This window comes from Athene cunicularia, assembly GCF_003259725.1.
Source record: "Athene cunicularia isolate RWA chromosome 10 unlocalized genomic scaffold, athCun1 chr10_part1, whole genome shotgun sequence".
NCBI classification, from domain to species: Eukaryota; Metazoa; Chordata; class Aves; order Strigiformes; family Strigidae; genus Athene; species Athene cunicularia.
The window spans coordinates 15,729,311-15,756,363 of NW_020799112.1; the positions used below are offsets into that span (position 1 = coordinate 15,729,311).

The window sequence follows — 27,053 nt, forward strand, 5'->3', positions numbered from 1 at the left end:
TGCAGTTTTCCATATATATATATATTTTAGAAATAAATAAGGAAGATGCTGAAAGAGGTGGTGGCTCATGGATGGAAAATTATATTCCTTCACTGCTGCAGTAATGATCTGATTAGGATCCAATCCTACCACATCCTTTATGCGCTAAGTCATCTTTACAGAGTTGAGTTGCTTGAGGGCGAGGGCTGGAGGGAAGGGGATGAGTGAGGCTCTGGTACAATGCGGTACTGAAAGGATTGTGTATGCACCCTCTGGTCACCTTACAAAATGCTAAATTTCCTTGGGCACTGAAGCACCTTTTCTGGGGATTTTGACAGCAACGTCTTTTTAAAACTACAGTTTCATCCCTCCAAAATAATTTATGTGCATATTTGGATCCTCTGCATGAGCTAGAAATCCATCCACCCTTTTCGGTCTGTTATTTCCCCCCTCCCTCCCAGACTTACCACCTTCCTTGCAAATCTGCCTTTCATTTCTCTCTCTTAACTCTGATTTCCAAGCTGCGTAGGAAACCAAAAAAGCATGCCAGCACTGCTTCACCAACCCCTATTCTGGGTGCTTCTGGCTAGATTTTTCAGGATATAGTCAGAATATCCCAAGTTTTTCCTTTTCAGAAGTTAATTTCCTCTGATCCACATGACACTCTCAGCCCAGACAAACTCCTGGGAAACTTCCCACCATTTGTTGCCCTCCTCCAGGCTTCACACTTGCCATGATTTAGGGCAGACTCCCTCTAAAGCAGCCCAAAACCCAACTAAGCTCCCCGTGCCGTAACTCCACGCACATGCCAAGCCTGGAATGAGCTACGTGATGAGGCCAAAGATGTGACCCCAGAGCTACTCGTCACCCTCCAGGAATGACAGATGGAGAGAGCATCAGTTCCCTGACAGCCTGGGGGAACTGGCCCTGTTCTGCAAGGCTCTGACCATGACTGAGGTGCTGCACCTCCAAAGGGCTCAACAACCCACTCTGGACTCAGCATGTGGCCCATCACATCTGTTGGGGTGATGCCAGGGTGCCAAATGAGTTCGGAAGAGGCTCCCCACATTTTCAACAGTGGCATGTCCACAGGTACAACCTAGAATCCTGTATCCGTACAGCTGCCTCACAGATATCTCCCCTCACAGTCCAACACACAGCGGACATCACAGGCGTCAGTTGAAAACAGTCCTCCCTCTTCGTGCAATCAGGAGCATCTCTCATCCACAGACATGGTGCAAAACTTCTTGATGCAACGCTGTTACTGTTGCTGGTAGGCACACTCCCTTCACCACTACAAAAAAATAAATCTTGTTTTCTGTTTCCCCTGCTGTCTTACTTTAATATCGACTTTTTGGGGATCAAGGAAATATAGCCCTAAAGACAATGCAAGGTCAGGGGTGTCGGAGCAAAGGAGATCAGATTCCAATTTACTCTCTCCCATTCCCTGTATGAAATTCCTTGTACGAATTAAAGATAGGTTAGCAGTAAAAGCTTTAATAGTAGAAATTAAAAGACAAATAAAGGTGGGGTTTTTTTCATAAAGTTGTGATCAACCTACAAAAGTCACACACACAGGACCCTGCCCTGCTGACACCTAAAAGGAGGTTTCATACAGATCTCAGATGTCAGATCACTGCCCATGCCATGGTAGCACCTCCAGTGCTGAGGAACCAGGGAGCTTTGCAGGGGCTGTAGGTGCCTCCTGCAGAGCCAGAGGCACAGCACAGGTCCCCTGATTCCCCACCACCTACATTTATTTGGATATAGGACTTCCCTGGGCAGAAACTTTAACCATGCGCAGCTCCTGTGCTGCTGACTCCCACGGATGTGGGTTACCAGGAGGACTCGATCCCTTCCTCACCCCATGCTGGTAGGGCAGGAATATCATTGCACAAGTTCAGAAATAGCCAAAATGGGCCATTAATCTGTTCCTGCAATTCAGGAGCTGGGATACTAGACAAAAGAGAACACCAGGCTGGTTTGTGGACTTAGACATGTCCAAGCTAATGCAGCAGAGCATGGCTGTAATTTGTCATACGCCACCTAGAACAGAGCTTGCACTGCCAAAATGAGTAATTTTTAGAGGAGGTGACACAGAGGAAAACAAGCTTGAGCCCAAGTGACTTTATGTCCAAGATTACTGGCTACAGCTTGCTCCAGTCTGTGCGCTGTACCTTGGTAATCTTGAAGGCTTGCACTTAATGCTGTGTATACGAGAACAGCATATTCTCTGTGTGCAGCTCAATCTCCTTTATCAGAGTAATTTGGTTCCAAAGACCAATTCAAAGACCATCACCATAGCATTACACCAGGGGAGCGCAGGGCAGGACTGCACAAGGCTATCACAGCAGAGGTTGCAGGCTGGCAACATAATCAGCTCCAAAAACCTCCAAGAGCTGCTCATGCTGTCCGTCAGCAGAGAAATAAATCATTGCTTGTGTCTTTATCCACACAGCATCTTTCTCATTTTATTCCACTTGGTAGTTCAAACTCAGCCAAATGCATTAGCTTAGGTCACGTTTATGGATGACACACGCTGTACAGTCATGAAACAAAAAGCAAGCTTGGCTTTTGGGTGCAAAATATTCTTGCTGTGTCCATTTCAGCTGAGGTCATGAGAAAAACAAATTCATTAGGACTTAGCTGGTGCATACTACAGCTTTGTTTCCAACCACAAAACATTCCTCAAAAACAATGGCCAAGAAAGTGTTGTTGCTCTTTAAATGTTACGTTTCCCAGGGGTAAGCATTGGGTTATTGACCATAGGGAAGATAGAGAGAAAGCTTTCCTTCCTGCTTGGGGATTCATTTGGCTGCATTTCTTTTCTTCTCATAAGTTATATTTTTACTTATATTTTATTAAGACATCTAGAGGCCTTTGGGAATGGATGCCCAGGACAAAGAAAAAAAAAACAAAAAAAAAACAGCTGGATCAGGATTGCTGCCTTTTACAGGCAGATTTTGTCCAGGCTCAAGACACAGCTCAGGTGGATCACCCTGCTGACTCTGACCCCATCATCTTGATTTCAGACACTCCCTTTAAAAACAAAGTGATAAGAAAAAATAACCTGCTCTCATGCTGCTGAACAGAGCTGAATACAGCTCACTCCTCCCGGCCCCTTTGCAAATCACTGGGATGTTGCCACTAATTATCAGGCTCAACAAGTGAAATTGTGCGATTTGCTACAGACATGCTGGAGAACCGATGGGAAAAGCGGGGCTTGGCACAAGGAGGAGAGGGCAGAGTGGAGGAGCCCTTGTGGCAGGGTGCCATGGGGCAGCCCCACAGGTGCCGGGTCCTGGCTGAGGAGGGGGTCCCACCAGCAGTGGTGTTGTGTTTGCATCTCAGAGTGTTTGCTTTTTTTTTTTTGCCTGATGTTTACTTCAAGCATCGCACTCTGAGGGCTTATAAAGAGGATTAAGTGGTGAGGAGGTCTCATAGAGTTAGGAGGAATTAATCAAGCGGTAATCAGAAAGGAAATTAATCTGAAGAGTTAATTAATCAGCCAAGGCAGAGAGACTGCAGCCAGTCGTCCCTATCACGCCTTCCAGGTTGCTATTTCATGCACCGGCACGGCAGAGGGAAAGGAGAAGGCGGTCTGGGGTGCAGAGGATGCCTAGCCACCCCTCCACACTTTCGAAGGGGAAAGCAGAAGCCCAGCAAGGCCAGGAAGTTTCCGTACCCCCATCCCACCACACAGGGACCTCGGTGAGGACATCACCCAAGAACCACTCATCATCTGCACCCCTCAGCTCAGCTCAAAAGTTTCCAAAGGCTGAGGCATCCCTTTCAGACTCCTCCCTGCTCCTCTTACCTCTTTTCTTTGGAAAAGAGGTCTAGGTATGCAGCCTACAGGTTTTTGATTGTTTAATTGATTCTATACACCCCATGTTCTCCTTCCACCATCCTAAATAGCCTTTTTAGTTCTCCATTGTTCAACTCTTCTAAATATGCACCACTGGGGATCACTTCCTCTTCATTCTGGTCTAGCTGCATTTTATATATTTAGCTTTTCTTAATCTTTTCTTACAATACATTCCCTACAGAACCTCAATCATTTTAGGTGCTCTTCTCTGAATTCCCTATAAAAGGCATCAGGCAGAATGTTTTGCAAATTTGCTCTTGTTCCTTCTGGACTGCTTTTTGACTGATGCTTATTTCCCTTGGGATGAAACACCCTGCACAGGCTGCCTGATTGGGGATGCTCAACCTTCATTACAGCCTGAAGCACTTGGAGGAAGAAAACTCCCCAGTTCACAGGGGCTGCAACATGACACATCTTTGAACTCACAAAACCTAGGCCAGTTTGCAAAGACATCTGAAATCTCATTAACTTCACCATTATTATTATTATTAGACTCTTTTTATGTACAGACTAGACATTTTAATTGCCTGGATGTGGAGAGCAGCTTCTATTGTGTGTTTTATAGACCGCAAGCAAAGATTACTCTCTATGTGCTGCCTACAACCTTCCTCCAGGGAGGTGCAGCGGGTTCGGAGTCAAGCCCAGGGTGCAAAGGGTTATCCAGCAGCCCCAAAACCGCTCCTTCAAAGCCCTTCCTTCAGAAAACATCCCCAGCAGAGCCCATCCCTCCATGTGGTTACTCCACAATCACTAAAAGGTGCTTATTGGCACTGCTACCTTCTGAGAGATGATAGCTCAAACCCAAGCCAGCTCAATTCGGGCAGGGTTAATTATTCCACAAAAGAACTGTGTCTTCCTCCAGCATCAGCAGCCCAGGTACATGCCACAGTGATTAAGGAAACAGCAGACAGACCAAGGTTCATCTCGCTGAACCAAGCACAGACAAAATGACGTGCCTGGTGCAGGTGGTGTCATTGCCAGAGGACTGGGGACATGAAGGAAGCATGCACTGAAATAGACTATCGGCATAAAACATCTTATTAGATACACAACCATCTCCCATCCAAACTGTGTCAAAATAAAAGGAAAAAAAGGTGCATTTCACAAGAAATGACCTGTGGAGCTGAAAGCTGGTCAGGGGAGCTGTGGTGTGCAGAGGTGATGAATGACTTGAGAGAAACCAGCTGCAGCAAGGAGGCTGGGTGGGGATAGCGGGCCAGTCTCGAGCAATGTTCTCCATCAGCAGAAGGCCCCATAAAGTAGCTACAGAAGCATCAAAAGAAACCGCATACACCGCACAGCTTCAATAGCCACGTAACCTCTTAAAGCGTTCATTGTCATCCCATTCCCTTCACACCAGTTTTATTTCCAAGGAAGACTGGGAAGAGCTGCCTTCTCTCCTTGAGCAAGTGCCACCCTTGCACAAAAAGCTCCCAAATCACGCAAGGCTGTCCCTCCTCCTAAACCATTAACTCGTCTCATTTTCTTTTTGATATATAAGGGTTATTTTCACACATTTTCTAGGAAAAAAAAAAAAAGTGACCTCAAGAAAAAGGGGAAAAGGCAAAAACCTACTGCTGTTGCCTAAAACAAAGCTAAGCTCTGCAGAGTCTAGAGGGACTGGTGAGCTTCTCCTGAGACAGACACATTTCTGGGTATCCTGACCCAGAGAAGCAGCTCCCCATGGATGCTTCTGAAGAGAAAACCCTACTCCTTTCCCACCCTACCCTGCGCTGCCTGTCTCCAAACTGCTGGACCCATTTAATTACAACCCACTTCTACTGTGATTGCCGATTATGAAAAATTGATTTTAATTTATAGCTTGCCCAGTACCACAGCACTGTGACCACCCACAGGTATCCAAAATGCTAGTTCTGATCTGGAAATCTGTCCACTCAGAGCCAGGGTCTTGGGTACCTCAGCAATTGATGTGTCTCGGTGTGGTACCCCGAGAGCTGAGATAAAAGAGATGCTGCTGCTCTTCTCCATGTTAATAATGCCACAAGGAGGGCACATTAGCAGACAGCAGCTCCTTCCTTTGAAATCTCCCTCCCCTCCTGGCTCCAACAGAGACTAAGGAGTGAAGATCTAGTCCCTGGGGGGGGGTGTGCCACTGTGCTCTGACTTTTAGGGGTGCAGTGCTTTTGATTCAGGCTTTTCAGGTGGCAGTTCAAAGGAGAAGGCATTAACTCCTTGCACAGCATCTGAACCCACTGTAGGAGGATCCCACAGCATTGCCTGCAACACATCCCTGAGTCACACAGAGCTGGAGATGAATAGATAAAACACACCAGGATAAACTGAAAGAATAAACACTGTGCACATAGACACAAATATGTAAGCTTGGATATAAATACGCGCAGATAAAGACACACCCTCTCAGATGATGCTATCAAATGCATTACTCCCCAAATCCCTGCAGAGCTGACGACCATCTCCAAGGTCGTATTAGTGTGGAAGTAATGTAATCCCATTACCCAGACTCCTTCTCCCTCTCTTAGTTTCTATGTTGATGTTTGCTCTCTTAATTTTAAACAACAGTTGTGTATCTTGTGGCCCAGCCTGGGACCACTTTTCTCAAATGGTAGTAAACACATGGCTTAATTCACTCATTCTCCAGGAAAAAAAAATAAAAATATAAAAAAAAATGCTTTTCCTGCATGAAATACACGTGTCCGCCAGTGCGATGATCTACGCAGGGTGTGCTGAAAGCTGCCATAACTAACTCGGGCTCGGGGAACAACCGGAGCACGCAGAGTGGTAAGCAGAAAATCCGTAAGTGCTGCTCTTGTCGGGAGAAAAATATCCAAGTGGCACGTAACTCAGCTGCCAACAAAGCACCCCGCAAGCCTCACCGGTGCCGGGGAAGCAGCTCAGTGCTTGTGCTAAAGGGTACTTGCTAATTCCCCGAGCAAAGGAGGTCAAAGCAGCCAGCAAGGCAAGCTCCCCAGAGAGAGGATGGAGGATAGCACAGGCAAGGGCCACCACGGCCACTCTGCCCCATGACCAGCAACACTGGTCTGCACAAGCCCTCTGCTAGCTTCTCCAAGAGGTTTGTCTTTTGGAGACTTGTTTAGGGAGTAGGGCCCTCGGGGTCACAGCGAGCAAAACCTCTTGTAAATCTGGCTCCAACTCTCCAGTCCAAACCCTAAATCCCCCCTATGTTGGATGCCATCCCCCTCTATTCTCCCAAAACTTTCCTAACCTCTACAAATCTTCCTGAAGTTCAATGCCACTGTCTATTCACCTTCTGAAAACATCTCTAATCTCCCCTTTTTAACTTCTGCTGCCTGCAGAAGGCTCCAATACTGTAACCTTGTTCACACATCATCTCTTCTAGCTGACACAATAACAACGAAGTTTAATAATAACCATCTCCAATAAAGAGCACGGTGAAAGAGCCGGGAAGCACTTCTCATCAGCAGATGCCAGAGAGATCTGCCAGGAACATGCATCTCAAAAGACACTGAACACATGCTTAGACTTCTCCCCAAACCAGTATGTGCCACAGAAAGGCCACAAGGTTGGTCAACACCGCTCCCGCTCTTCAAGGAAGATGCTCAGGACAGCATTTCAGGATGTCTTTACCCTAAGCATGCTTTCATCTTTGGATCTCCCAGCCTTTAACCAAGTTTGATGGATGTCCCCAAGGCTCACTCTGCAGTCAGTGGTGAGAGACACAGCTCCAAATGCTTCTGCATCTGCCTAATGAGGAACCCAGCCCTCCCAGACTGCTGTGGAGGGACTCTGCAGTGATTAGTCTCATTAAGCCCCTGAGAAAGCTACTCCAACATCAAACTGTCCAAGGAAGACTTGTTAGGAGAGGATAAATTAAAGTCCAGCCTTGGTATTTTAATAGTCTACAAGGGTAATTTCTGCTTGAATGGCCCTTAACCCTTTCACACCCTGGATGGCTCCTTCAGCTGCCAGTCACAGCAGGGAGCCCATGTCAGTCCCCAAGCCCATCTCTGCCCTCTTCATCACAACCAAACTTACCCGCTCGGAATTACTGCGAGCAAAGCCCTTTTTCCTCTAGCTTATGAAACACTTTATTAAGTACCATCCCCTGCTCCCATCATACATACCTCAGCACTCGTTAAACATTAAACCCAGGATTGGTGAAAGATGTTAGAGGAATTTCAGTAGGATTTGTCTGTTAATTCCCTTTGCTACTTTTTAAACTCCTATGCTTAGAAAAATGCTGACACACATGTCCTCCTCAACAGGTAGCCACTAATGAAATTATCCACCAGCTGCTTTTTCAGTAAAGCTCAGCTGATCTGGTAAAAGGAGGCAGCCCACACCCCTCCCCGTCCCCAAAACGTACCACTGAGATGGTGAAGCTTGGAGCTGCTGTCACAGTTGCCAAATTCTGGAGCAGAGGTACATCACCGGGTCCTCACTCCTCCAGAAGTGAACACACAGCACCTCCCCACCCCCCAGCCCACATTTCCCACGTCTGCAGCAGAAGGAAAAGCACAACCACAGCAAAAGCCTGATCTCTGCATTTGAGATATGCCCCCAGAAAAGGGGATAAACTACCTCAAACAGATGAGGGCTGCTCATTTCTTTATCCTCTAGGAGCCAACATTTACTAGAAAAATTCCCCTCAGCTTATGACTTCTAGGAGATTATGTCCTGATATCCTGAAGACTTTCTTTGGCTCCGCGATGTATTTGACCCCCTCTGCTTCAACACCTGTAGCACAAGGTATGAACACAGGCACCTGCTCACTCAGAACACATGCAGGAGTGTGCACACCTACTCCCAGGCTCTGGACTGATGAGTTTAAACTCAAATCTTCAGTCCCATAGTAATTCGGGAAGGTGCTAAGATAATTTTGTTGTACCTGATCTGAGCATGATAAGAGGCATGAGGTTAATAACTGCAGGCTGCCACGTGGTTCCCCCCACTCTGCACTAGCATAGGATGACCTTTGGCTCTGGAGAGATGGGTTTGTGTATTTTTGCTTTGGTTTTATTGCTAACTGGTCACGCCAGTTGTATGTACTTTCTCAATAATTTAAACTGACAGAGCCGTGCTGGATTCTGTATCAACTACCTCTTTATCAAGGCAACATCATTCAGTAGAAAGTCTCAGGGATTGCATCATGTTCAGTGGAGCCATATCTATGGGTCACGTATCTCCCATAGCTACTGTGCTTACTAAACTAATAAAAGAAATCAAGATTCAACCACCAGCTTTCCATCTCCCACACCGCTAACCAAAATGGGAAACGCTTGCTTCTCCCTCCTCCCTCCAGCCTCCTCCTGCCTTCCCATTCACACCCCAAAAAAAGACGCCAGCACTGCCTTCCCTCCTTCTCTACCACTCATGACATGCCAGAACACTTAGGAAATCATTAGCGCAAATTCCAGCCAAGATTATTTATCCTTAAAGAGCCTGCCTGACAGCAAATCTCCCTCCAGCCGTTCCTGGGCTCTGCAGCTCAGTGCAGATAAATAGGCACTTACCGCCAGCTACTAACAACTTCATAAAGCATCTCCCTACCTTTATTCCCCCGCGATGCCTGCACACACGCACACACACACTTGTTTCCTCCTTCCCCACTTCCACCCCTTGGTAAGGGTGACATGAAGCATCAGGCTGCCTGGGTTGCTGTACGGTCTCTCCCTCATCCTTCCATATCCTCACTTCTTCTCATCTTCCAACTGTAAACTTCACAGCACCTTTGCATGTCATAAAGCGCCATGCTGTCCCAAACACGCTGTAGATAGTGATGGTGCAAGGGCCATAAAGTTTTCAGAAAACATGTGTGTCATAGAAGAGAGCCTGGAGGTCCTGAAGCATTCAGGGCTTTGTATGTAAGTGCCAGCTTCTCACTGACATCTGAAAGTAAAATACTTGGAAATGGCTCCTGTGAAAAGCTCTCAAATGCTGGGTTCAAGACTGAAGGTTTTCCACTAAAAATAGGGGATGTTAAGGGTCCTGTAAGCTATCATGAATTTGCACAAAAGCCTGATGTCTTTGAGAACCACATAAAATCTAAGGGTAAAGCCGTATCCAGGGAAAAACATAGATTTTTACCACTGGTTGAAAATCAGGATTTATCCTCAAGACACAGTTGCAGGCAACACGTTGCCTCCCTGCCTGCATCCAGGAGGGTTTCGAAAGGCTGATATCAAAGCAGGTTGCTGCACCACGGTCAGCAGAGCAACCAGGAATTTGAACAAAGGTACCTTTTGCAATAAGAAAGCTTACACAGCTTTCTGCAAACTGTCTAGTAGAGGTAAAAAAAAAAATGCCAGTTTTTGTCTCATCCAAATAATAAAATATAAAAAACCACCAGAGAAGCATCTGGCAGACATTCAAAGGCCCAGTAGCACGTGTTAGTAAAAGGCTGAATCAACAAAATTTAATAGCACCTCTCCTCTTTTAACAGAAAAGCAGAACCTCATTCCTTTTTGGCAGATTAACAAAAACCCTGCACCTGTGACTGGTCCCAAAGCCACCAGCTGAAACCCTGGCAAACCTCTGGCAGGAGCAAACCCAAGTGAGATGCCCTTTGCTGAAGCATCCCTAAACCCAATACAGACTTTAGCTTCTCTTTTGGGATGCGCTTAAGTGACTTTTTTTGGTGTGACCTGATCACAGCAATTTCAGCAGAACATAAATCAATGCCTTTACCTATACATATCAAAAGACACGAAAGTGCCCTGCTTTACCCTTACAACTTCAGTTTTAATATGCCAGGGTGGAATACATGTGCTTTGCTGATGAGGGGTTTTGGCACATGCTGACATTCCATTAACTCTGATATCATGTTAATAGACAGTACCAGCCAAGAAGCATTACTTGAAATCTTTAAGCAGAGAGAATATGCCCAAATCACTCCTAAATACACTAGTAGCATAATAAAAGGGAAACATAGGGATAACCGTATGTTTTGTTATTAAGAACTAAATAACAATATAAAAACGGGGAGAAAAATCTAAAATCCAGCTGCCCCACAGCAGAAGAGGATTTCTGAAGACACCCAGGAGTGAAATCAGGCTGTATCTAATTTCAATTTCTATCATAACACTTTAGATCAAGGGAGATCGAGAGTAAACAGGAGATATAAGAATTAATACTCTTGAAATAAACATTAAAAAAAAAACAAACACAAAAAAAACCCCACCAAAACACAGAGAAAATAATGGCCAAAACAGCTAATTAAGGTCTTACTGGAAAATTCAGCAATATTTCCTCTCTGGGTCCCATGTGCCAAGGGACAGACCCGCAGCAGCCTATAGCAGGGTGGTGAGCAAAAGCACTCAACAGCCCAAAAGGCATGAAGTGCTATTACCAGATGCTGCGACCAATTTAACTTCAGGATGAGAAACTTGTCAAGAAGTCACATGTACTGTAAATCTGTGAAGATACTTCCCTTTATTTGCACGTACATGTACACAACTTGTATTTGTTATCCTGGCTGATGTGCAGAAGAAATTCATAAGCTTAACTTTAAATTTATAGTAAAAATTCAAGGAAATGTTAAGAAAAAAAAATATTTAAGAGCCTAAATGATAGTGGAATTGAGAGGATGAAACAGTTGGTCTATAAAAACAAATCACGCTGAACTACCTTCAATGCCTTATTTTCTCCTGATTGAATTACAAAATTAGTCAATGAAGACTGTAATATATTGGGGCCTAGTAAAATATTTGATAGCGTCTCAGAAAAAAAAAAACTTCCTTGAAAAATTAATTCAAACTGGCTTGGATATGAGCGTTGTCATACAACAGTATTAATAATAACAGTAAATTTGATTTACGTGGCTCTTCCCTGACAGTGCTGGTCTGGGTGGCACAAATATGGCAAAGCTTTAAGCCAGAGAGGCTCACCAGGGAGACTGGTGTTAAGGCTGGGTTTATTTAACATCTTTATTAGTTATTTGGAAATGAAAGAAGCCCCCAGAATTAGCTAAGCTGTTGATAGGTGTCTGTTTAAGGGCAGGGCAGGACTGTAACAATTTTGAAAGCCACCATTGATACGGTGGCTCAAGGACTGAGCAGGGCTGGTTCCTTCTCACTGGTTCCACGACTTTCTCGTAACTCAAGTGACACCAAACATACAAAGTCACACACGGGCAGAAGTAAGAAAACCAAGATGCAAACTTCAAAAACATTAAAGAAAAACAAGTTTTGGAGCTAAATCAACGATTTACTGGGAGGCAGAAACCTGGAAACCAGTTGATGTCCAGATGGGCTGGTGGTGACAGCAGGCTGCAGACAGGTAATGAGCCTGCAAGGAAGCAGCACAGCAGGACCATGCTCTGCACAGGGGGGAGATGTCTCCATCAAGCACCAGGGGACCAAACCTGGGGTAACCCCCAACCCTGCCAGGTTATGGGGCCAGAAGCCTCCCGCACATGCCAAAAAAATTCAGCAAAGGGCAAAAGGGCAACAAAAAAAAAATACGATGACAACACTAGAAGGACTGTGCTGGGATGAAGAGGGTTCACATCCATGCCCTTGCTTACCACTACAGGAAAACCCAGCTGCAACGACCCCAGGGACAACCACAACGCTGAAGCCAGGGGATGGGCTGTAAGAAGCATGTAATGAATTAACTAAAGTACAGATCAAGCAGTTCTCCTGCAGCAAACTGCCCTGCCCCTGGTTCTGGCCCCAGAGCACCTCTGGTGACCAGCGCATAGCAGCATGGGGACCCTATACGCCACACGTCCTCCTTACAGTTCTCAGCAGCTGGTCCTCCAGTGTTACACCCCACCAGTGGAAGGGACACCTGCCCTGCCTGGCTGTGCCAGAGCCCCTCACCAGCTACTCAGCCCTGCTGCAGCATCCCACTGCTGCGTGCACAGGGACAAGCACGGGAATTTACCCAAAAGCCAAATGAAAAAAAGTCAGAGAAATCAACTAAGAAATCAGGAAGAATAAATATTGATACTTAGACCACCGTTACCTCAAAATTATGAGGGTCATCTTTCCTTTTTATAATATCAGACATCTCTCCATCATAAAAAAATATATCATAGCTTAGTAAGTAAGACCATGCTAATTATTACCCCCAACATCAATCAGAAAAAGAGCACATCGCTGCTACAAGCACTTAGGATGAAGACATTCTTTGCTTATTTACACAGACCGTGCACCTGCTGATTATGGGAAATTCTGGCTCTGTTTTCCTCTTCCCAAAGCAGGACTGAAGCTGGAGCTCAGTGGAAGCACCACAGCCTCTAGGCCATAGCCAGGACCATTACTGGGTACCACGAAAGGGTGTCGAGGGGCTCCTGAGCAAGAAGCGAGCAGAGTCGGCCAGCAGCACCCACAGAGCCCCACAGCCTGGGAGGAGAAGAGGCAGAAATCAGCCCATCAGGATGGGGACCCGCAGCTCCGATCCGCCTCTCTGTACTGCATAGTGAGAAATGTGTCTCAGCCCAAGGACAGCAGTGGCTCTACCTGCCTCCCCGAGTGCCGGCTCCACTTAGCGTAATGATTATTCAGCCCTGTCAGCAGATATGAAACCAATGGACACAGCTCCACAGGCAAGCGCTTCGAAAGCCGCCAAGACGCCCCTGCTCACAGGTTTTCGTTATCCATCTGGAAAATTGCGGATGTCACAAGAGCTTTTAGAGCATCAAGATGAAATCATCTTGTCAGCAACAAAAGGGCCCGTTCTCCCCTGCCCCAGTGGCAGCAGCTGTCTCAGCACCGCAGGCTTCTGCGGGAGCGGCCGGTGTTGCTCAGGAGTCCGGTGCCACCAGCACTGGGGAACCTCGCCGGCATGCTGCCTGCCCGAGAGCTACCACGGCACTGGCATCTCAGCCCGTGCCACATGAATCTTACTATGAAGGAAAACCACCGTGAAGGAAAACAGTGTTTTTCCTCTCACACTAATTCACAGCCTTTTGTCTGACTCTTGACTGTGTTAGGCTGGGAAGAACTTGCTGTTTGCTGGGGAGGATAAAGCACACCCTGGGACAGAGAGAAGATGGAGATGCAGGCTCACTGGCACCAGCAACTCTTACAGCTGGTTCAGGTGGGATGAGAAGTAAGCCAAAGTTTTTAATCCAAAATTCAAAACTCATCCATTTTCTCTGCCATGATCGCATGTTTTTTCACTCTGCAGTTTTTGAAGCTGCTGCACCGCTTTGGCTTGAGTGGGCCAAAAGCACATTGCCAAAGGCCATGCTTCTCAATGGAACTCTGATCAAAAATGGCTTTTTCCTTTTCTGTAGGAAAAAAACCCTCTCTGGTCACAAAGTGAGATCTTTCAGCAAGATCAGGGGACAATCAGCAGAGCCACAAAACCACCCCAATGCCAGGGTGTGTAGGATGCTGGGCCGTGGTATAAGGGTCCTGATGTGAAACAGTCCCTTCTAGAAGAGGCTGGGCTAAGGTGAAGTAAAACAATGAAGAAAAACTTTTCCGCAGCTAGCAGGTTCCAACAGATACAGGGAGCAAAGAGGCCGTGAGACACACGAGATGGTCATGAGCACCAGCTCCACATTCTTCTCACACCACAAGTCTGAGAGCAGAGGGGAGATCCTGCAATATGGCCTGAGCAGGGAGTAGAGCACAGTGAAGGCTGATGACTGGGCTGGAGTGAGTTTTTGTGGGTGCCCCTCAATGCACCCTGATGTCGGCAGTGCCTCATACACAGAGCCCAAAGGGAGACATGGGGCCAGTTTATGTGGCCACAGGCAGTGAGATCTCCTGGGTCCCTTTCCTGAATGACAAGTTCAGGGTGACAGAGCATCCCATCCTCTGTCCTCCATCATCCAGGGCCACAGCACCACCTGAAGCCCACTCTCCCAGATAGAAATTGGATTATAACCCTGCCCCTCAGACACAAAATATGAGAATCCAAATGTGATTTATTCTTCCTGTGCACAAAATATTATCCAGCTGCCTTTGTGTACAGGCATTATCTTCTGGTCCATTGATTTTTAATAGCATAGTTATAGATTGAAATGAGATGCCTGAGCATCACATAGGGTTCTGCACTGCTCCCACCTTCATCAACAGACGCTAAACATTGGTGCTGATGACAGAGTTTCTTGGGGCTGTCCAGGACACAGGCAGGCTCATTGCACCACAAGAAATAGAAGCTGGAGATGGAACAAACCCATCAGATCATCAGATGCTCCAGTGCTCTCTACAATTTGCTTCCTCAGTGCTTTTGCCAGTCAAAGCCTGAACAGCCTATGACAGATCCTATCCATTCCCTTATGCCGCTGCCTCCAAATTTCTAGGTATTCCTTCGAGCACATTCAGCCCAGGTTCAAAACCAAGCAGCACCATTCTCTTTCTTCTCTCCATTTGCCTTCGCAGTCCTGCCATTTACATTGCAGTCACCTGTCCCTTGATCAAGAGTGAAGCTCTCCTGCTCCAGGGTCTAAGGACAGAGTGTCAGATCTCAGCATCCCTGGTTAAACACCGCATAAACGAACGACAATCCTACAGCAAATCACGAGGAGAAAGAGGCGATGAACTCACCAGGGACATCCTCCCAGAGGACCATTTATCAGCATTAACAGTCCAATTATTCTTTGAAAAGGATTTTGGTACAACTGCAGTACAGACAAACTACAATTAAAATATTAAAGCCCTTTGCTTCTTCCCACACTGCCCTGCACCTTATTAAAGCCACATCAAAGTTGACACTCAGCTGCCTGGTTGTTGGCTGCCTTCAGAGAGGCACAAGAGAGTGCACAGGATGCAAGGCTTGTGGAGATGACGTCTCTTCATCAGACCAGTTATATTAGTTTAAAAAATAGCCTATCCTGCTGTTATGTTGTACCTAATTCTGGACGTAAAAAGAATTATTCTGTCTCTGTGCTGTCATTCCAGCATCTTTCACTAAAGCAAAGCCACATGAAGACAGATGACAGATACCACCAGACCCAGCACCTAACACAGGTTGGAGCCATGGAGGCAAGAGGAGGGCAGGCAGGAGCATCACTGCCACGAAGAGGAGGCCCCTGAGGATTAGCACCTTCTGCACGGTCCTTGGGGGAGGCTACTCAGGTGACTGAGCCTGGGTAACTTCACAGATCTGGAAAAGGTCCATGTAAGCAGTTGGACGAGGAATTGGGGTGACTCAGTTGCTCCTGAATGGCAAGTGGATGAAGGACATCTTCCCAACCCCGTGGTGCAAGGGAAGGAGCCATAGCTCATTCCTACCCTCTCCCTCCTCAAGGTTGTGTCTACCATGTACACAAAGGCAGAAGCAAGCACAGTGCCACAAGCAGCAGGGTCCCCAGCGCTGCCACTTGTTAAAGCTTTGCTGATGGAAAAATCAACAGTCTGAGCTTGGAACATGAACAGCTTAAAAAAAATATTAAAAAAAAACCCCAAAATTACAACATCTTTCCACCACCTCGGCTGGGAATTCACATCATGACAAATCACAGGTAAGATGAGGGTCACTTGTGCATCTTTTGATACTGCAAATGTGAGAGCTGCTTGTGAAAACCAGCAGAGACACCCGCTAATGCAGAACTGCCCCGGGCGAACACCGACCATGCCATGGGGCTCCTCTGGGGCAAGGGGCACACCCAGCACCCAGGTGGTGACCAGAGCAAACACGTGTACCTGGGAGTGAAGGAGGTCACACCCAGGGAGGAAAAGCCTGCAGGAATGTGGTGTGAAGGAGGCTCAGAGCTTCGTGGGTCACCTGAAAACTACTGATTTGACCTTTTTTTCAACTGCTTTTAGTAGGTGCCTAAAATAGACACCTTGGTTTTGTAAAAGCAGCTGAAATGGATAATGGCTGGTCAGCACACTTTACATTTCCTTTATAAATAACCTACTAATAGTTCTGGGAGTAGGAAAATGTTTTATTTCTAGATCTAAATAAATTCTGATCTTCTGCTAATGATTTCTCCTGTAGGGTCATTTGATGTATCTCTCCAGTCCCTCTGGCTGTATCTCTCCAGCCAAGGGTGGCTCCTCGCTCCTCCAGGCAGCAACAAGCAACACCACCATGCCACTTCTCAAAGCTTTCACTGGACTAACACCACCTGGGACCAAAGGACAAGGAGTGTGAGCATGATGAGCCAGTGGGAGAGCAGATCTGCCTTCGCAGAGAGTAGAGGCAGAAGCAGGTGCCTTGTCACAGCACCTCAGGGGAGAGGTGGGATCTCTTGAAGGTTTGCCAAGGAGCACAGGGCTGTGTAGCAGCTTTCCCTTGCTGCCACCTTACCAGTTACAGACTGCATGGCTTAGCAGAGGGTGAGGCACTTACAAGTTCGAAGAGCTTTATGCTATATCACCTTGAAGGCACTAAATAAATAAATAAATAGCACAGCTTGCACTTCAGCAGAGTATAAACAGACATTTATAGAAAGAAGCCCCAGTGAAACCACATGCCCTTTCAATCCACTTCCCAGGCAAATAAAACCAAGTAATATCACACGCAAGTATACCAAGGGGCTTTTCAAACAAACAGAAGGATACCAACAAGGAAAAGTCCCAACTTCCAACAGCCTCATGCAGTCACTCTGCTGTGCATTTCAAGGGTCTCAGCCCTTCAGCACCACTGGGTTCTGTGCATCGAACACCCAGGCTCAAAGAAAGCAACAGCAATTGATTTCCATTTCCAGTTCGTTAGTATGGCTCAACATACATCACTGAGCCCCCATGGTTAGCCTGGCTTTTCATGTATGGCTGTTTCCCTCCTGTAGCCATGCCAGGCTGGCTGATATTACTTTCCTCTCTCTTTCTCCCTGCTCCCACTACATGGCAGGCTCCCAGGAGAATGAAATGAAAGGGCCCTGATCACAGATTTCTCCTGAACAACTAACCCTTAAGGTGTAGGCTCTCCAAGATGCAGAGTGTTTGTTCATGCCTATACAGCTGCAACAAATAATCAGGAGAAAAAAAAAAAACACACAACCAGTGCATGATTATAGCCAGACTTGGCCAAGGCAACATGGGTCAGAACTAAGCCTCATATGAAAGGTAAGTCATGGCTCTTGCATATTACTTTTTTCCCCCCCTTTAAAGCTGCAGCAATAACTGAACTGCATGAAGCCAAAAAAAGAAAAAGAGAGAGAAACAAAAAAACAAATCAACAAAATCAAAAAGCCAGGCACCCGAAATATCTTTGCAGGAGCTGGTCCTCTTGAATCAGCACCCTGGAATTGTTCTGCAATCGACTCAGCGGACAGTTACCATCTGTTTATGGAAAAAAAATGTTAATAACCCCCAATCATAATCAAATAGGCAACCACTTTACCTTAAGCACCTATTAACTAATGCTAAATTACAATGGAACAGCTCTGCAAGTACTTCTGACATCCACATGCACATCAGCAGTGCCAGTACTTTGATCAGGGCTATTAGAACAAATACCCAAAGAACTGAGAGCGATGCGATTCCTCAAACATCACAGAAAGCGTGGGCAGTATTTATTTACTGTTCTGTCGTTTCTCCCCCACCTCCTTGTTGTTTCTGCCTATTCAGAGAAAAAAAAAAAAGTATATGCATGTGTACAGATGTACACACCACCCACCACAGCAGACCCTGTGAAAGCCTGGTCCCCTGTGTTTTGTTTTTCTGTCCAAGGCTGAGCTTCCATATGGATTCTTCGATGCCCAGAAAGGCTCTAGGCATTTCCACCAGTAGGGCATCACCTGAGTTGTCATCCTCTATTTAGCACTTCTATTTCCTTGACGCCTGGAAAGGCATCTCTAAGTCCTTTCCCCCTCTCCTCTGGGTGGAACTGGCCAGCAGATTCAAAAGCTGCAGCAGAGAAAGGGAAAAACCAGGAAGGCAGAGCTGTACACACACACACTGCATCTGCGCAGAGAGGCTGTGCGATCACACGCCTTATTTCTTTAAGAAATCAGATTAAAAAGCAATCTACTCTTTGCCAACTGTAACCAAGTCTGAACCATTAGCTGGCACAGTCTCCACCCAAGGAAGAAAACCTCATTTGGAGAATGCAAGTAGTTTTTAATCTCAGAGCCTGTAAAATAGTTCATCTCAGCAAAACGAGTGCTCTTGTCTCTGAATTTTGTCTAACATCTTTTCTCCCCGTATTTCAGCAAACTCAATTTGTTTGTTTTTTTTTTTTAAAGTTGTGCAGCACCATGAATACATCACACAAATACACACAAGCACACATCCATTATCCTTAGGCACTTGCAAATGTAACAGAAAACAAGCAAAGGGAGCATATATTTCAGTCCATCCACCTAAGCATTTACATGGCCTCCATCACTGTGACATCCAAACATTTTGTTAGTCCCACGACTTTTCTGTAACATTATTGCTGTTTTATGAAATTTCATTTTTGTTAGTCCTGGGACTTGCCTGTGGCTTTTTTATTAGATTATGAAATTTCATTTCCTGTCATCTGCTGGAATTAAACTTTGATCAGAAGACGCAAGCTTGCAAGGCTTGTGGTGGCAAGCCTAACCCCAGAAGGTGAGGTATAAACCCTCCGCCTTCAGCAGGCAGTCAGGGAACGCAGGACACCGAGCCCAGAGGTGGAAAAAGCAATGACCGAGCGCTGTGTGCTGGGCTCCCTACTCCCATGTGGTCTATCCCACCGGTAAAGCCCACTCCCCTGGGAGACAGCAGTAATTAGAAGGGCCCTTCCTCCCAATTTCTTGATCTGTAAGATCCTATTCTTCTTCCCATACTAATACAAGACTTCAAAAAGCATCTCAATTCCACCTCTGGATGCATCACCCTTTAGCAAGTGGTTGCAGCCCATGTCTGCAACTTTGACATGTCTCAGTTTTACATTCACTTTTCCCAGTGGTTTCCGCTCCACTGACTCCATGTTGCCCATGTAACACCACGTTTCACAAAAAAGCTCTTTGTTTGCCATTTTCCTGCCACCTCCACCACCCCAGCTCCCATCATCCCCCAGCGCCCCCCAGCTATGGGAGCCAAAGTCAACAGGCAGCCAGAAAGGGGATTTGACCTCCGCCATCCCATGCTCATGAATGCACTCTCCAGGGGGAGCAGGGAAAGGCAAGGGGGGATGGCACAGAGCCAGCCTCCGTGAGCTCAGCCAAGGGATGCTAAGGAGCCAGGAGCACAGCACGACTCCCCTTCACAAGGAGCTTTTGTTGATGCCACTGCTCCGGCCCGTTGACGGAGTGCTTGGCAGCACAGGCTTTTCCACCCTTCGGCTGTTGGCTGTATCAGTAGCCAGGTCATAACCAGAGCAGTGGCTCTTGCAGGACTCAGGCAATGCTCCGAGGGCGTGCTACCAGCCAGAAGAGGACAAATGTTGACGCACCATCATCTTCTCGTAGTCCTCCCCCAGTACATGTGCCCTGTCACACGGTGACTTTCATTTCAGCAAAGGCAGCTGGGATGTTGGACACTCGACAGCCTATTAGTCCACTTTTAAGACTTGTGGGCAACCCAGCAGGCTGGTCCAAGGAGACTTTCCAGCCCAACATGACATCCAACCTTGTCAGTCCAAGTTCACCTTTCTCTCTCTAGGAGATAAACCATCTGCTTAATGCTAGGAGACACAGAAGGAAAAAGATGTGCTCAGAGAGACTCACGAGGTGCTTTGGGTAACGTGTCCAACATGAGCACACAATGTTCTGCATCTGTGACAAAAACAACAGGAAAAACCTGCTCCTGCAGGCTTGCCAAACTGGGATTTCAACAAGTGGCAACATATCAGCTGGCGATGAACAGCTCCTGATTCAGGGAATGATGCACTTTCCCAAAAAGAATTCAGGGTTTGGGGTTTTTTTCTTAGTAAATGATAACATGCTGGGTGCCATTCAGGATGGCTCCTGCCCAAAAATTAACCGATAATGAGGGACCCAGAGGAAAGTTCTGGCTAAAGGAGATTTGGAGGTGGTTGCCAGCTGCACTGTCCTGAACAGTGTTAAAATAAGGAAAAACCTGTATGTGAGGCCCTGGAAAGGCAGCTCAGGACCACTCAGAGTGATTTGATGATTTGGGCAAGAGCTTCACCCCATGAATAGGAAGTCTTCAGGGAGAAGGAAAGGAATAGCAGCCCATTAGTGGAGTGAAAGAGGAGACACCGGGGAAAGAGACATTCAGGATGCAGAAGACAAACACAAGCTTCAAGGTATTGCCAGATTGAAACCATCTGCAACAGCTCAGCTGAGACTGCAAAGCAACCTAAGGCTTTGGACCTGCTGAGCGACAAGGAAGGAGAGCTTAGAAATTGCGTTTTGGAAAGCATGGAGAGGACTGCGACATTTCTTGTGGGGGTGAGAAATAAATCAATTCCAGCTACCAGGGCAGACCATAGCCAGGGTACCACCAAATATTCCAGCCACTGCAAGTGAATGGAAGAGTTGTATTTGTGTTGTGGATGAAAAAGTGGTGAGGTTTGGTAGCAAGCCTGATGTAAAGGGAGATACGGGCCAAAGATGCAAAGCCATGCATGGCAGTTGACAATGGTGCTATAACTAAACAAAAAGGCATAGGCAGAAGAGACACTGGGGAGAAAAAAGCAGGAGGCTCAGAGCAGGTAAGGCCATGTGCTAGGGAGACTATCCACAGGGCAGGAGGATCTGCAGCCTCCAACAAGGAGGAGAGCTTAGGCAGTATGAGTAGTATGCCCATGGCGGTGCCTATGATACTTGTGACTCATTAAAGAGCTATTTCTCTGGTTTTAAAGATGTATTTAATTTCTGTCGACTCCATCTCTCCAAACAACATCAATAAAACTTCTAGAAACTTTGCGGCGTTGCGGTTTCGTAGCAGAATTGGAAAAAATACAGTATGATGAGAAGGAAAACTGGCTTTTCTGGTGAAACATTTTTGTCTCCCAAAAACTACACACACGAGGGCCCATCGCAGCACCCCTCCAGTTTCTGGGAATACAGAAAATCCACTAACACACTTATTCAAACACCTCTGAATACATACACACATCTGTTCACCAAAACTGGTTACTCACATAATGTTCACTCCACTTTGATTCTTCCACTACGGTCAGAGGTTACTGTCCCTTTTTTATATTTGTATCTCTAAGCTCCATCAGTGGCAAATACCCAAGCACTTCCAAAGTGTTCTGACAAATCCCTCCATAAGGCACGTAACATCATCCCAATTTTACAGATGGGGAAATTAAAGCAAGAGACAGAGGTTAAGACAGTTAATTGCCTACGGACACTGAGTCAGTAGAAGTGCTGGGAATTGATCCCAGGAACCATGTCTTCCATTCCTCTACTCCACCCACCAGTCAGTACACCCTACCAGATGGTTCTTATCATTGGACATATGGACTAAATATTGCTAAGTTGGTGTAGAAGATTTGCTATTTAATTAAATGTCCTGTCTTCTATCTCCATAGGATGGATAGGGGAAGCTCCAGCCAGAAACTCATCTGGACCCACTCAGGAAATGTCTTCATAAAGCAAATAAAGCCCTAGGCAAGCACAAGAAACGTTCCCAAACCTATCAACCTGCCCTGCAACGCATACCCCAGCAAGGCCAGGAAATATGTTGCCACTCAGGAGCCTCAGAAGCTCATGTTTGTCATGGTCTGGCTTCAAACAGTGTATGCGTGAGCCACCAATTATGCTGGGAACTACTTTGCCATATGAAGGCTCTTCCTCCAGCCTTGACTGGGCACCACCAACGCTGCCCAACTGGATATACCAGCAGTCACAAAAAAGCACATGGCAGAGAGTCATCTACTTTCTTCTGGCATTAGTTGTATCACAGGGCAGCACTAGTGTTGGTAGGACAGAGGGACCAGTTCTGCCTGGCAAACATCAGATGCCTTCTCGCTTTATAGTCACTACCAAGGCCACTTGAAATAGCTCCCTAAAGTGGTTATTCACGACACAGAGGAGGACACCTTCCAGCAGAGAAGTAGCAGGAAGACACCTTCCACATTGCTGAAAGCCAGGTCAGCAATTGCTTTCCCGGCAGGGACCTTACAAACTTACAGCAGCATCTCAGTCCCCATGCACAGACAGACACAGAACGGGTGCACCTACCTCTCCAACAGAGCCCAAACCAATTTCACATCCTTTTCCCCCTTCACACCCTATGCTCTGCACCCAGTGCAACCCAAGAGGAAATCCACGTGTCATCAAGTCCACAAAAAAGGTTTCAACCAAGAACATGCTGAGTACAGCTCCCTCAATGCATGGCTGGAGGAAGCAGGCTCAAAGCTCTTCTGGGCAACCTGTAGATGCAGTTATATACTGATAAGGAAAACACACACGTACTTCTGCCCAGCAGAAGCACATACAGGTGAAAACCACCAGCCAGTATATCTTCATTACTCTCTCAACAAGCAGAAGAGGGCTGGACAACACTCTCTTCAGAAGATTTGGACCAATACTGACAACGTAGGAACAAAGCCACAACACCTTTCCATGTGTGCTATAAGAGCCGGACAATCCTGGAAGGTGCCTCCTGCTAGAGGAAAGCAAGTGCACGTACCTTTCATCCCAAACTTGGACCGCCGGCCATACTTGTTGATCATAATAAAGAGGACGACCAAGAGGACACAAGCAAAAGCTGCCAGCCCAACTGCTATGGAAACCTGAAAGGAAAAAGCCTTAGAGTCAAGACAGAGGAATTTAGGAGTCTAGATTGGAAACACAGCACCTCCTTGCCTGGTTAACCTTTCCATAGGCTCACACCATCTGCTGCAGCCCCATGGATATCTGCTAAAGCAAAGGGCTCTGGCACAGCCTGGAAGCATCACAGGCTGCTTGCAGGATGAGAAGGTCTGGTACCTCCCTATCAGCGATGCTCTTCTGGCACCAGTTCTCCCCAGCCTCTCACTCCATGTATCTGCAGGGAAGGAAGACTTCTGCTCCAATGCCTGGGCTCTCCCTTCGCTGTACCACATCATGAGCCTCCATTTCTGACATCACCACTGTGCCATGACCTCACCACACTAAAGCTACACTAACCTGAGCTGGGTACACACAGCAGCAGTAGAAAATTCTTTAGAAAGAGCAACTCTGCTTCCATCCAAACACCCCTCAGGACAAAGAATGAGGGAAAATAACACACCACAAAAAACAAACAAACAAAAAAAAACCACAACACAACAAAAAAAACACCACACAGAAGAAATTAAGTAGAAATGTTCTGTTTTGTGTTTTGGTTGGTTTTTTTTTCCCCAAAACCCATTTGGTTTTCCTAAAGCCTCTAATGGTTCCCTGTTTATTGTAATTTTTAGTAGTAAACATTTATACTACAACAGTGTCCAAAGTCTTTCATTGGAACCGTAGTTCCACTGTATCAGTGTACAAGCAGAGAAAAGAAAACCTTCCTTGCCCTAAAGGGTTTACAATCCCAGGCTTATTTTAATATTTATGAATATTTATTCCTTCAAGTCTTTACTCGAGATACTTTCATTGCATTGATGTAAACAACAATTTCTTTGGCATTTGTCCAATTGTTCTCCTGTTCTGGGTCTTGCAATGCATTTAGACTTCACTTCCTTTTACAAAACTGTATTCTGCTATAATAGAAAATACCTCATTTAACCAAGAAAAAGTAATTTCATTTTGCAACCCTTTTCCCTGACCTTGATACATTAGCTACAGTATTTTTAAATTTTTTATTTTACCACACTCTATTTTCATCCTCCAGCTTGTTTTCTGTGCTTTATATTTAATAAACAGTGCACCTTACTACTCCAGTCTCACTGTTCAAAGCTTTCATTTCAGTTCTAGGAGATTTTCAGTTGGATGAGAACTGAAACCAAGGTGGATTAAGTTTTGTTCATTCTGTTAACACCTGGTGGGTTTCAAGATGTTAAATCTTTCACAGAATTAAAGCAATTGTGTAACATGATAATTTTTTTTCCCCAATAATTACACACTTTTTTTTTTTTTTTCTTCTTCTACCTAGATTCTGCAGAAGACAGACAATGGCAGATCTGATAAACTGTAGGCTTGCTTTCCTTTTTCGTTTTTGGCATGCCCTACAGAGCAGGAGAAAGGGCAAACTGGCATTGACAAAATTGAACCAATCTAAATCTGAGTCCCTCACAGGGCTAAACTTAACAGCTCAATAATAGTATGAAACACACAATTGTCTGTTTATTTGTTCTCTGGGTGCTACTTTTTTAGAGAGAGGATTTCTGACCCTGCCAGGAGCAACTTCATAGGATGCCTTATTTTCAAAGGGCTCTCTGGTTTCACACTGCAGACCCAATAGGATCAGATGGTTTGAGTCAGTATTTTACTTGCCTGACACAAGTGACAAAATCCTTTTGATTGTTGTCTTGAGTCATAAAAGAAGAGATTTTCCTTGCAAACATCTCAAAACAGCACAGGAATGTAAATATAGAGTCATCAACAACAAGAAATGCATGCAAACCAGTTCTGTAGAGAAAAGGACAGGACTCACCCCAAAAGTGTCCTCCTCCGGTTTGTGGGTCACAGTGATCGGTGGGGTGGGACTCACTTCATAATCACCGACTGAAACCAAAACACCAAAGATAGAAGATTCAGCGTGGCTCTCATGGGACTGCCAAGGCACCAGCACATCCCCAATGGCAATGTCTGACCTAACAAGATCCAGTTCACCCCTAACAGAGGATGCAACTTTCTATTTCAGAAGGCATCAGAGTCAACCATCCGAGTTTCCTGTGGACATCAGCAGAGAAAACACAGACAAGGACAATGCTGATGTCAAACCAAACTTACAAATGCGAAACAATTGGGTGCCTGGTGTCTTAGGGTGGGGTGGCCTCCACTGCTGAGCCATCTCCTAGAGTTCTCAGAAATCTAACAGGCTAAGTAGGGTTAAAACATAAGACTGACTCCAGCAGAAGTTGATCCAAATAAACAGTTACTGAGGTGGTTTTTGGAGGAGAAAACAAAACAAAAGAAATAAAGAATCTGCTGAGGAAACACTATAGAAGTTGAGTGCTCCTCCTCATCCCAGCCCACACTAGAAAGCATGTTATAATTGGGCCAAGACCCCTTCCACTACACCACAACCAAACATCATTTCCACTATAGGACCTTCTTCAGGATGTCATTGGAGGGAAATGTGCATCTCCTGGGCTCTAAAGATTATCCAGCTGATCAAAAGTTCCCCAGCCATCTTGTTCATGCATGAGGAAGCCAGGACCTTGTGCAATCTGCCAACCTGCTTTTGGCTTCCTGATTTTTTTCCTCCAGGAGCATGTCAGTCACAGAGGGGGAGGGGGAACCACAAAAACAAAACACCCACAGTATGCAAAGGGCAAGGAGACACTTACTTGAGACAAAGTTGTCTGTACTCTCTGTGGAAAGGACAAAGAGAGAAGCAACACCATTAGCAGTACAGTAAAAGGAGAGTGGTGTCATTCCCAGCCCACCTCAGACATACTCCACCACCCCGAAGAGCCCAGGAAACCAACTTTTCATATTTTGTCCCGTTGGGCAACTATAACTGGAAATTGCAGCACGTGTGCTAGCAGGACATGCTGGAGATCAGGATGAAGAGCACAGGGATAACTGTGCAGTGCACTTGGGCTGAAACAGGAGGGGAAGGATGCTACTCTAAGGCCAAAATGGAGAACAATTAGCAGCATGCTACCCAAACTTTTGAATGGTCGTTAAACAACCCTGCTTTCAAGCAGGCGAGCAAAACTCGACAGACAAATGGGGCTCGGCAGGATGGAGGCAGAGGGGTGAGAAATAGATTTTGCCTTGCATGGCAGTGTTAACCCAAGGACAAATTCCTACAAGGATGAGGACCACCTCCCACCAGGGAGGAGAGCAAAGCCTGGGGCAGGGGTTTAGAGGAGACCTTCCTCTGACCTCCTCTTCACGAGCCACTCATAAAAGTGAATAACATCTGAACTGGACATGGAGGCCGTGGCTGTCCTAGAGCTGCCTCTTGCTTGAGACAGCCACACCAGTCCCTGCTGTCAGCCTCTTGACTGTGCCAGTCTATTCAGTAAAGCTCCTTCAGCTCCAAAGGCAGCCAAGGCCCCAGACGATGAGGTCTAAAGCTCTCAGTGACACTCAGTTTACATAGCATGAGAATAACGTCAGCTTTCAATTCACTCGCCCATGTAAGAAATTGAGCCCGATATTAACTGGAGTTTACACAGCTTTGCTGGCAGAGGGCTCCTGGAAGGATGCTGAAACATTCATACTGAAGTATGGGTGAGGTTTGGAAGGGAAGCGTAAAACAACCCCCGGGTGACAAACATAGCTTTCCAAACCAGGGGAAAAAAACCTGAAAAAATATTTTTGTTTTAAGTCAAGCAGAAGAGTAACTTTCCTTGGCTTTTTCTAGCAAGAGGG

At 46.1% G+C, this 27,053-nt stretch overlaps 1 protein-coding gene across 3 annotated transcripts in view; it reads right to left on the reverse strand.

Annotated features, from left to right (window-relative positions):
• Positions 1-27,053, reverse strand: part of NTRK3 (neurotrophic receptor tyrosine kinase 3) — a 180,642-nt gene that overhangs the window by 118,517 nt on the left and 35,072 nt on the right. For all 3 annotated transcript variants that reach the window (XM_026856300.1, XM_026856299.1, XM_026856301.1), the window contains exons 8-10: positions 26,018-26,041; positions 25,159-25,229; positions 23,230-23,332 (exon numbers count right to left, since the gene is read on the reverse strand). In XM_026856300.1, coding sequence (XP_026712101.1) covers positions 23,230-23,332; positions 25,159-25,229; positions 26,018-26,041 — 198 coding nt within the window. The remainder of the gene's footprint in view (positions 1-23,229; positions 23,333-25,158; positions 25,230-26,017; positions 26,042-27,053) is intronic.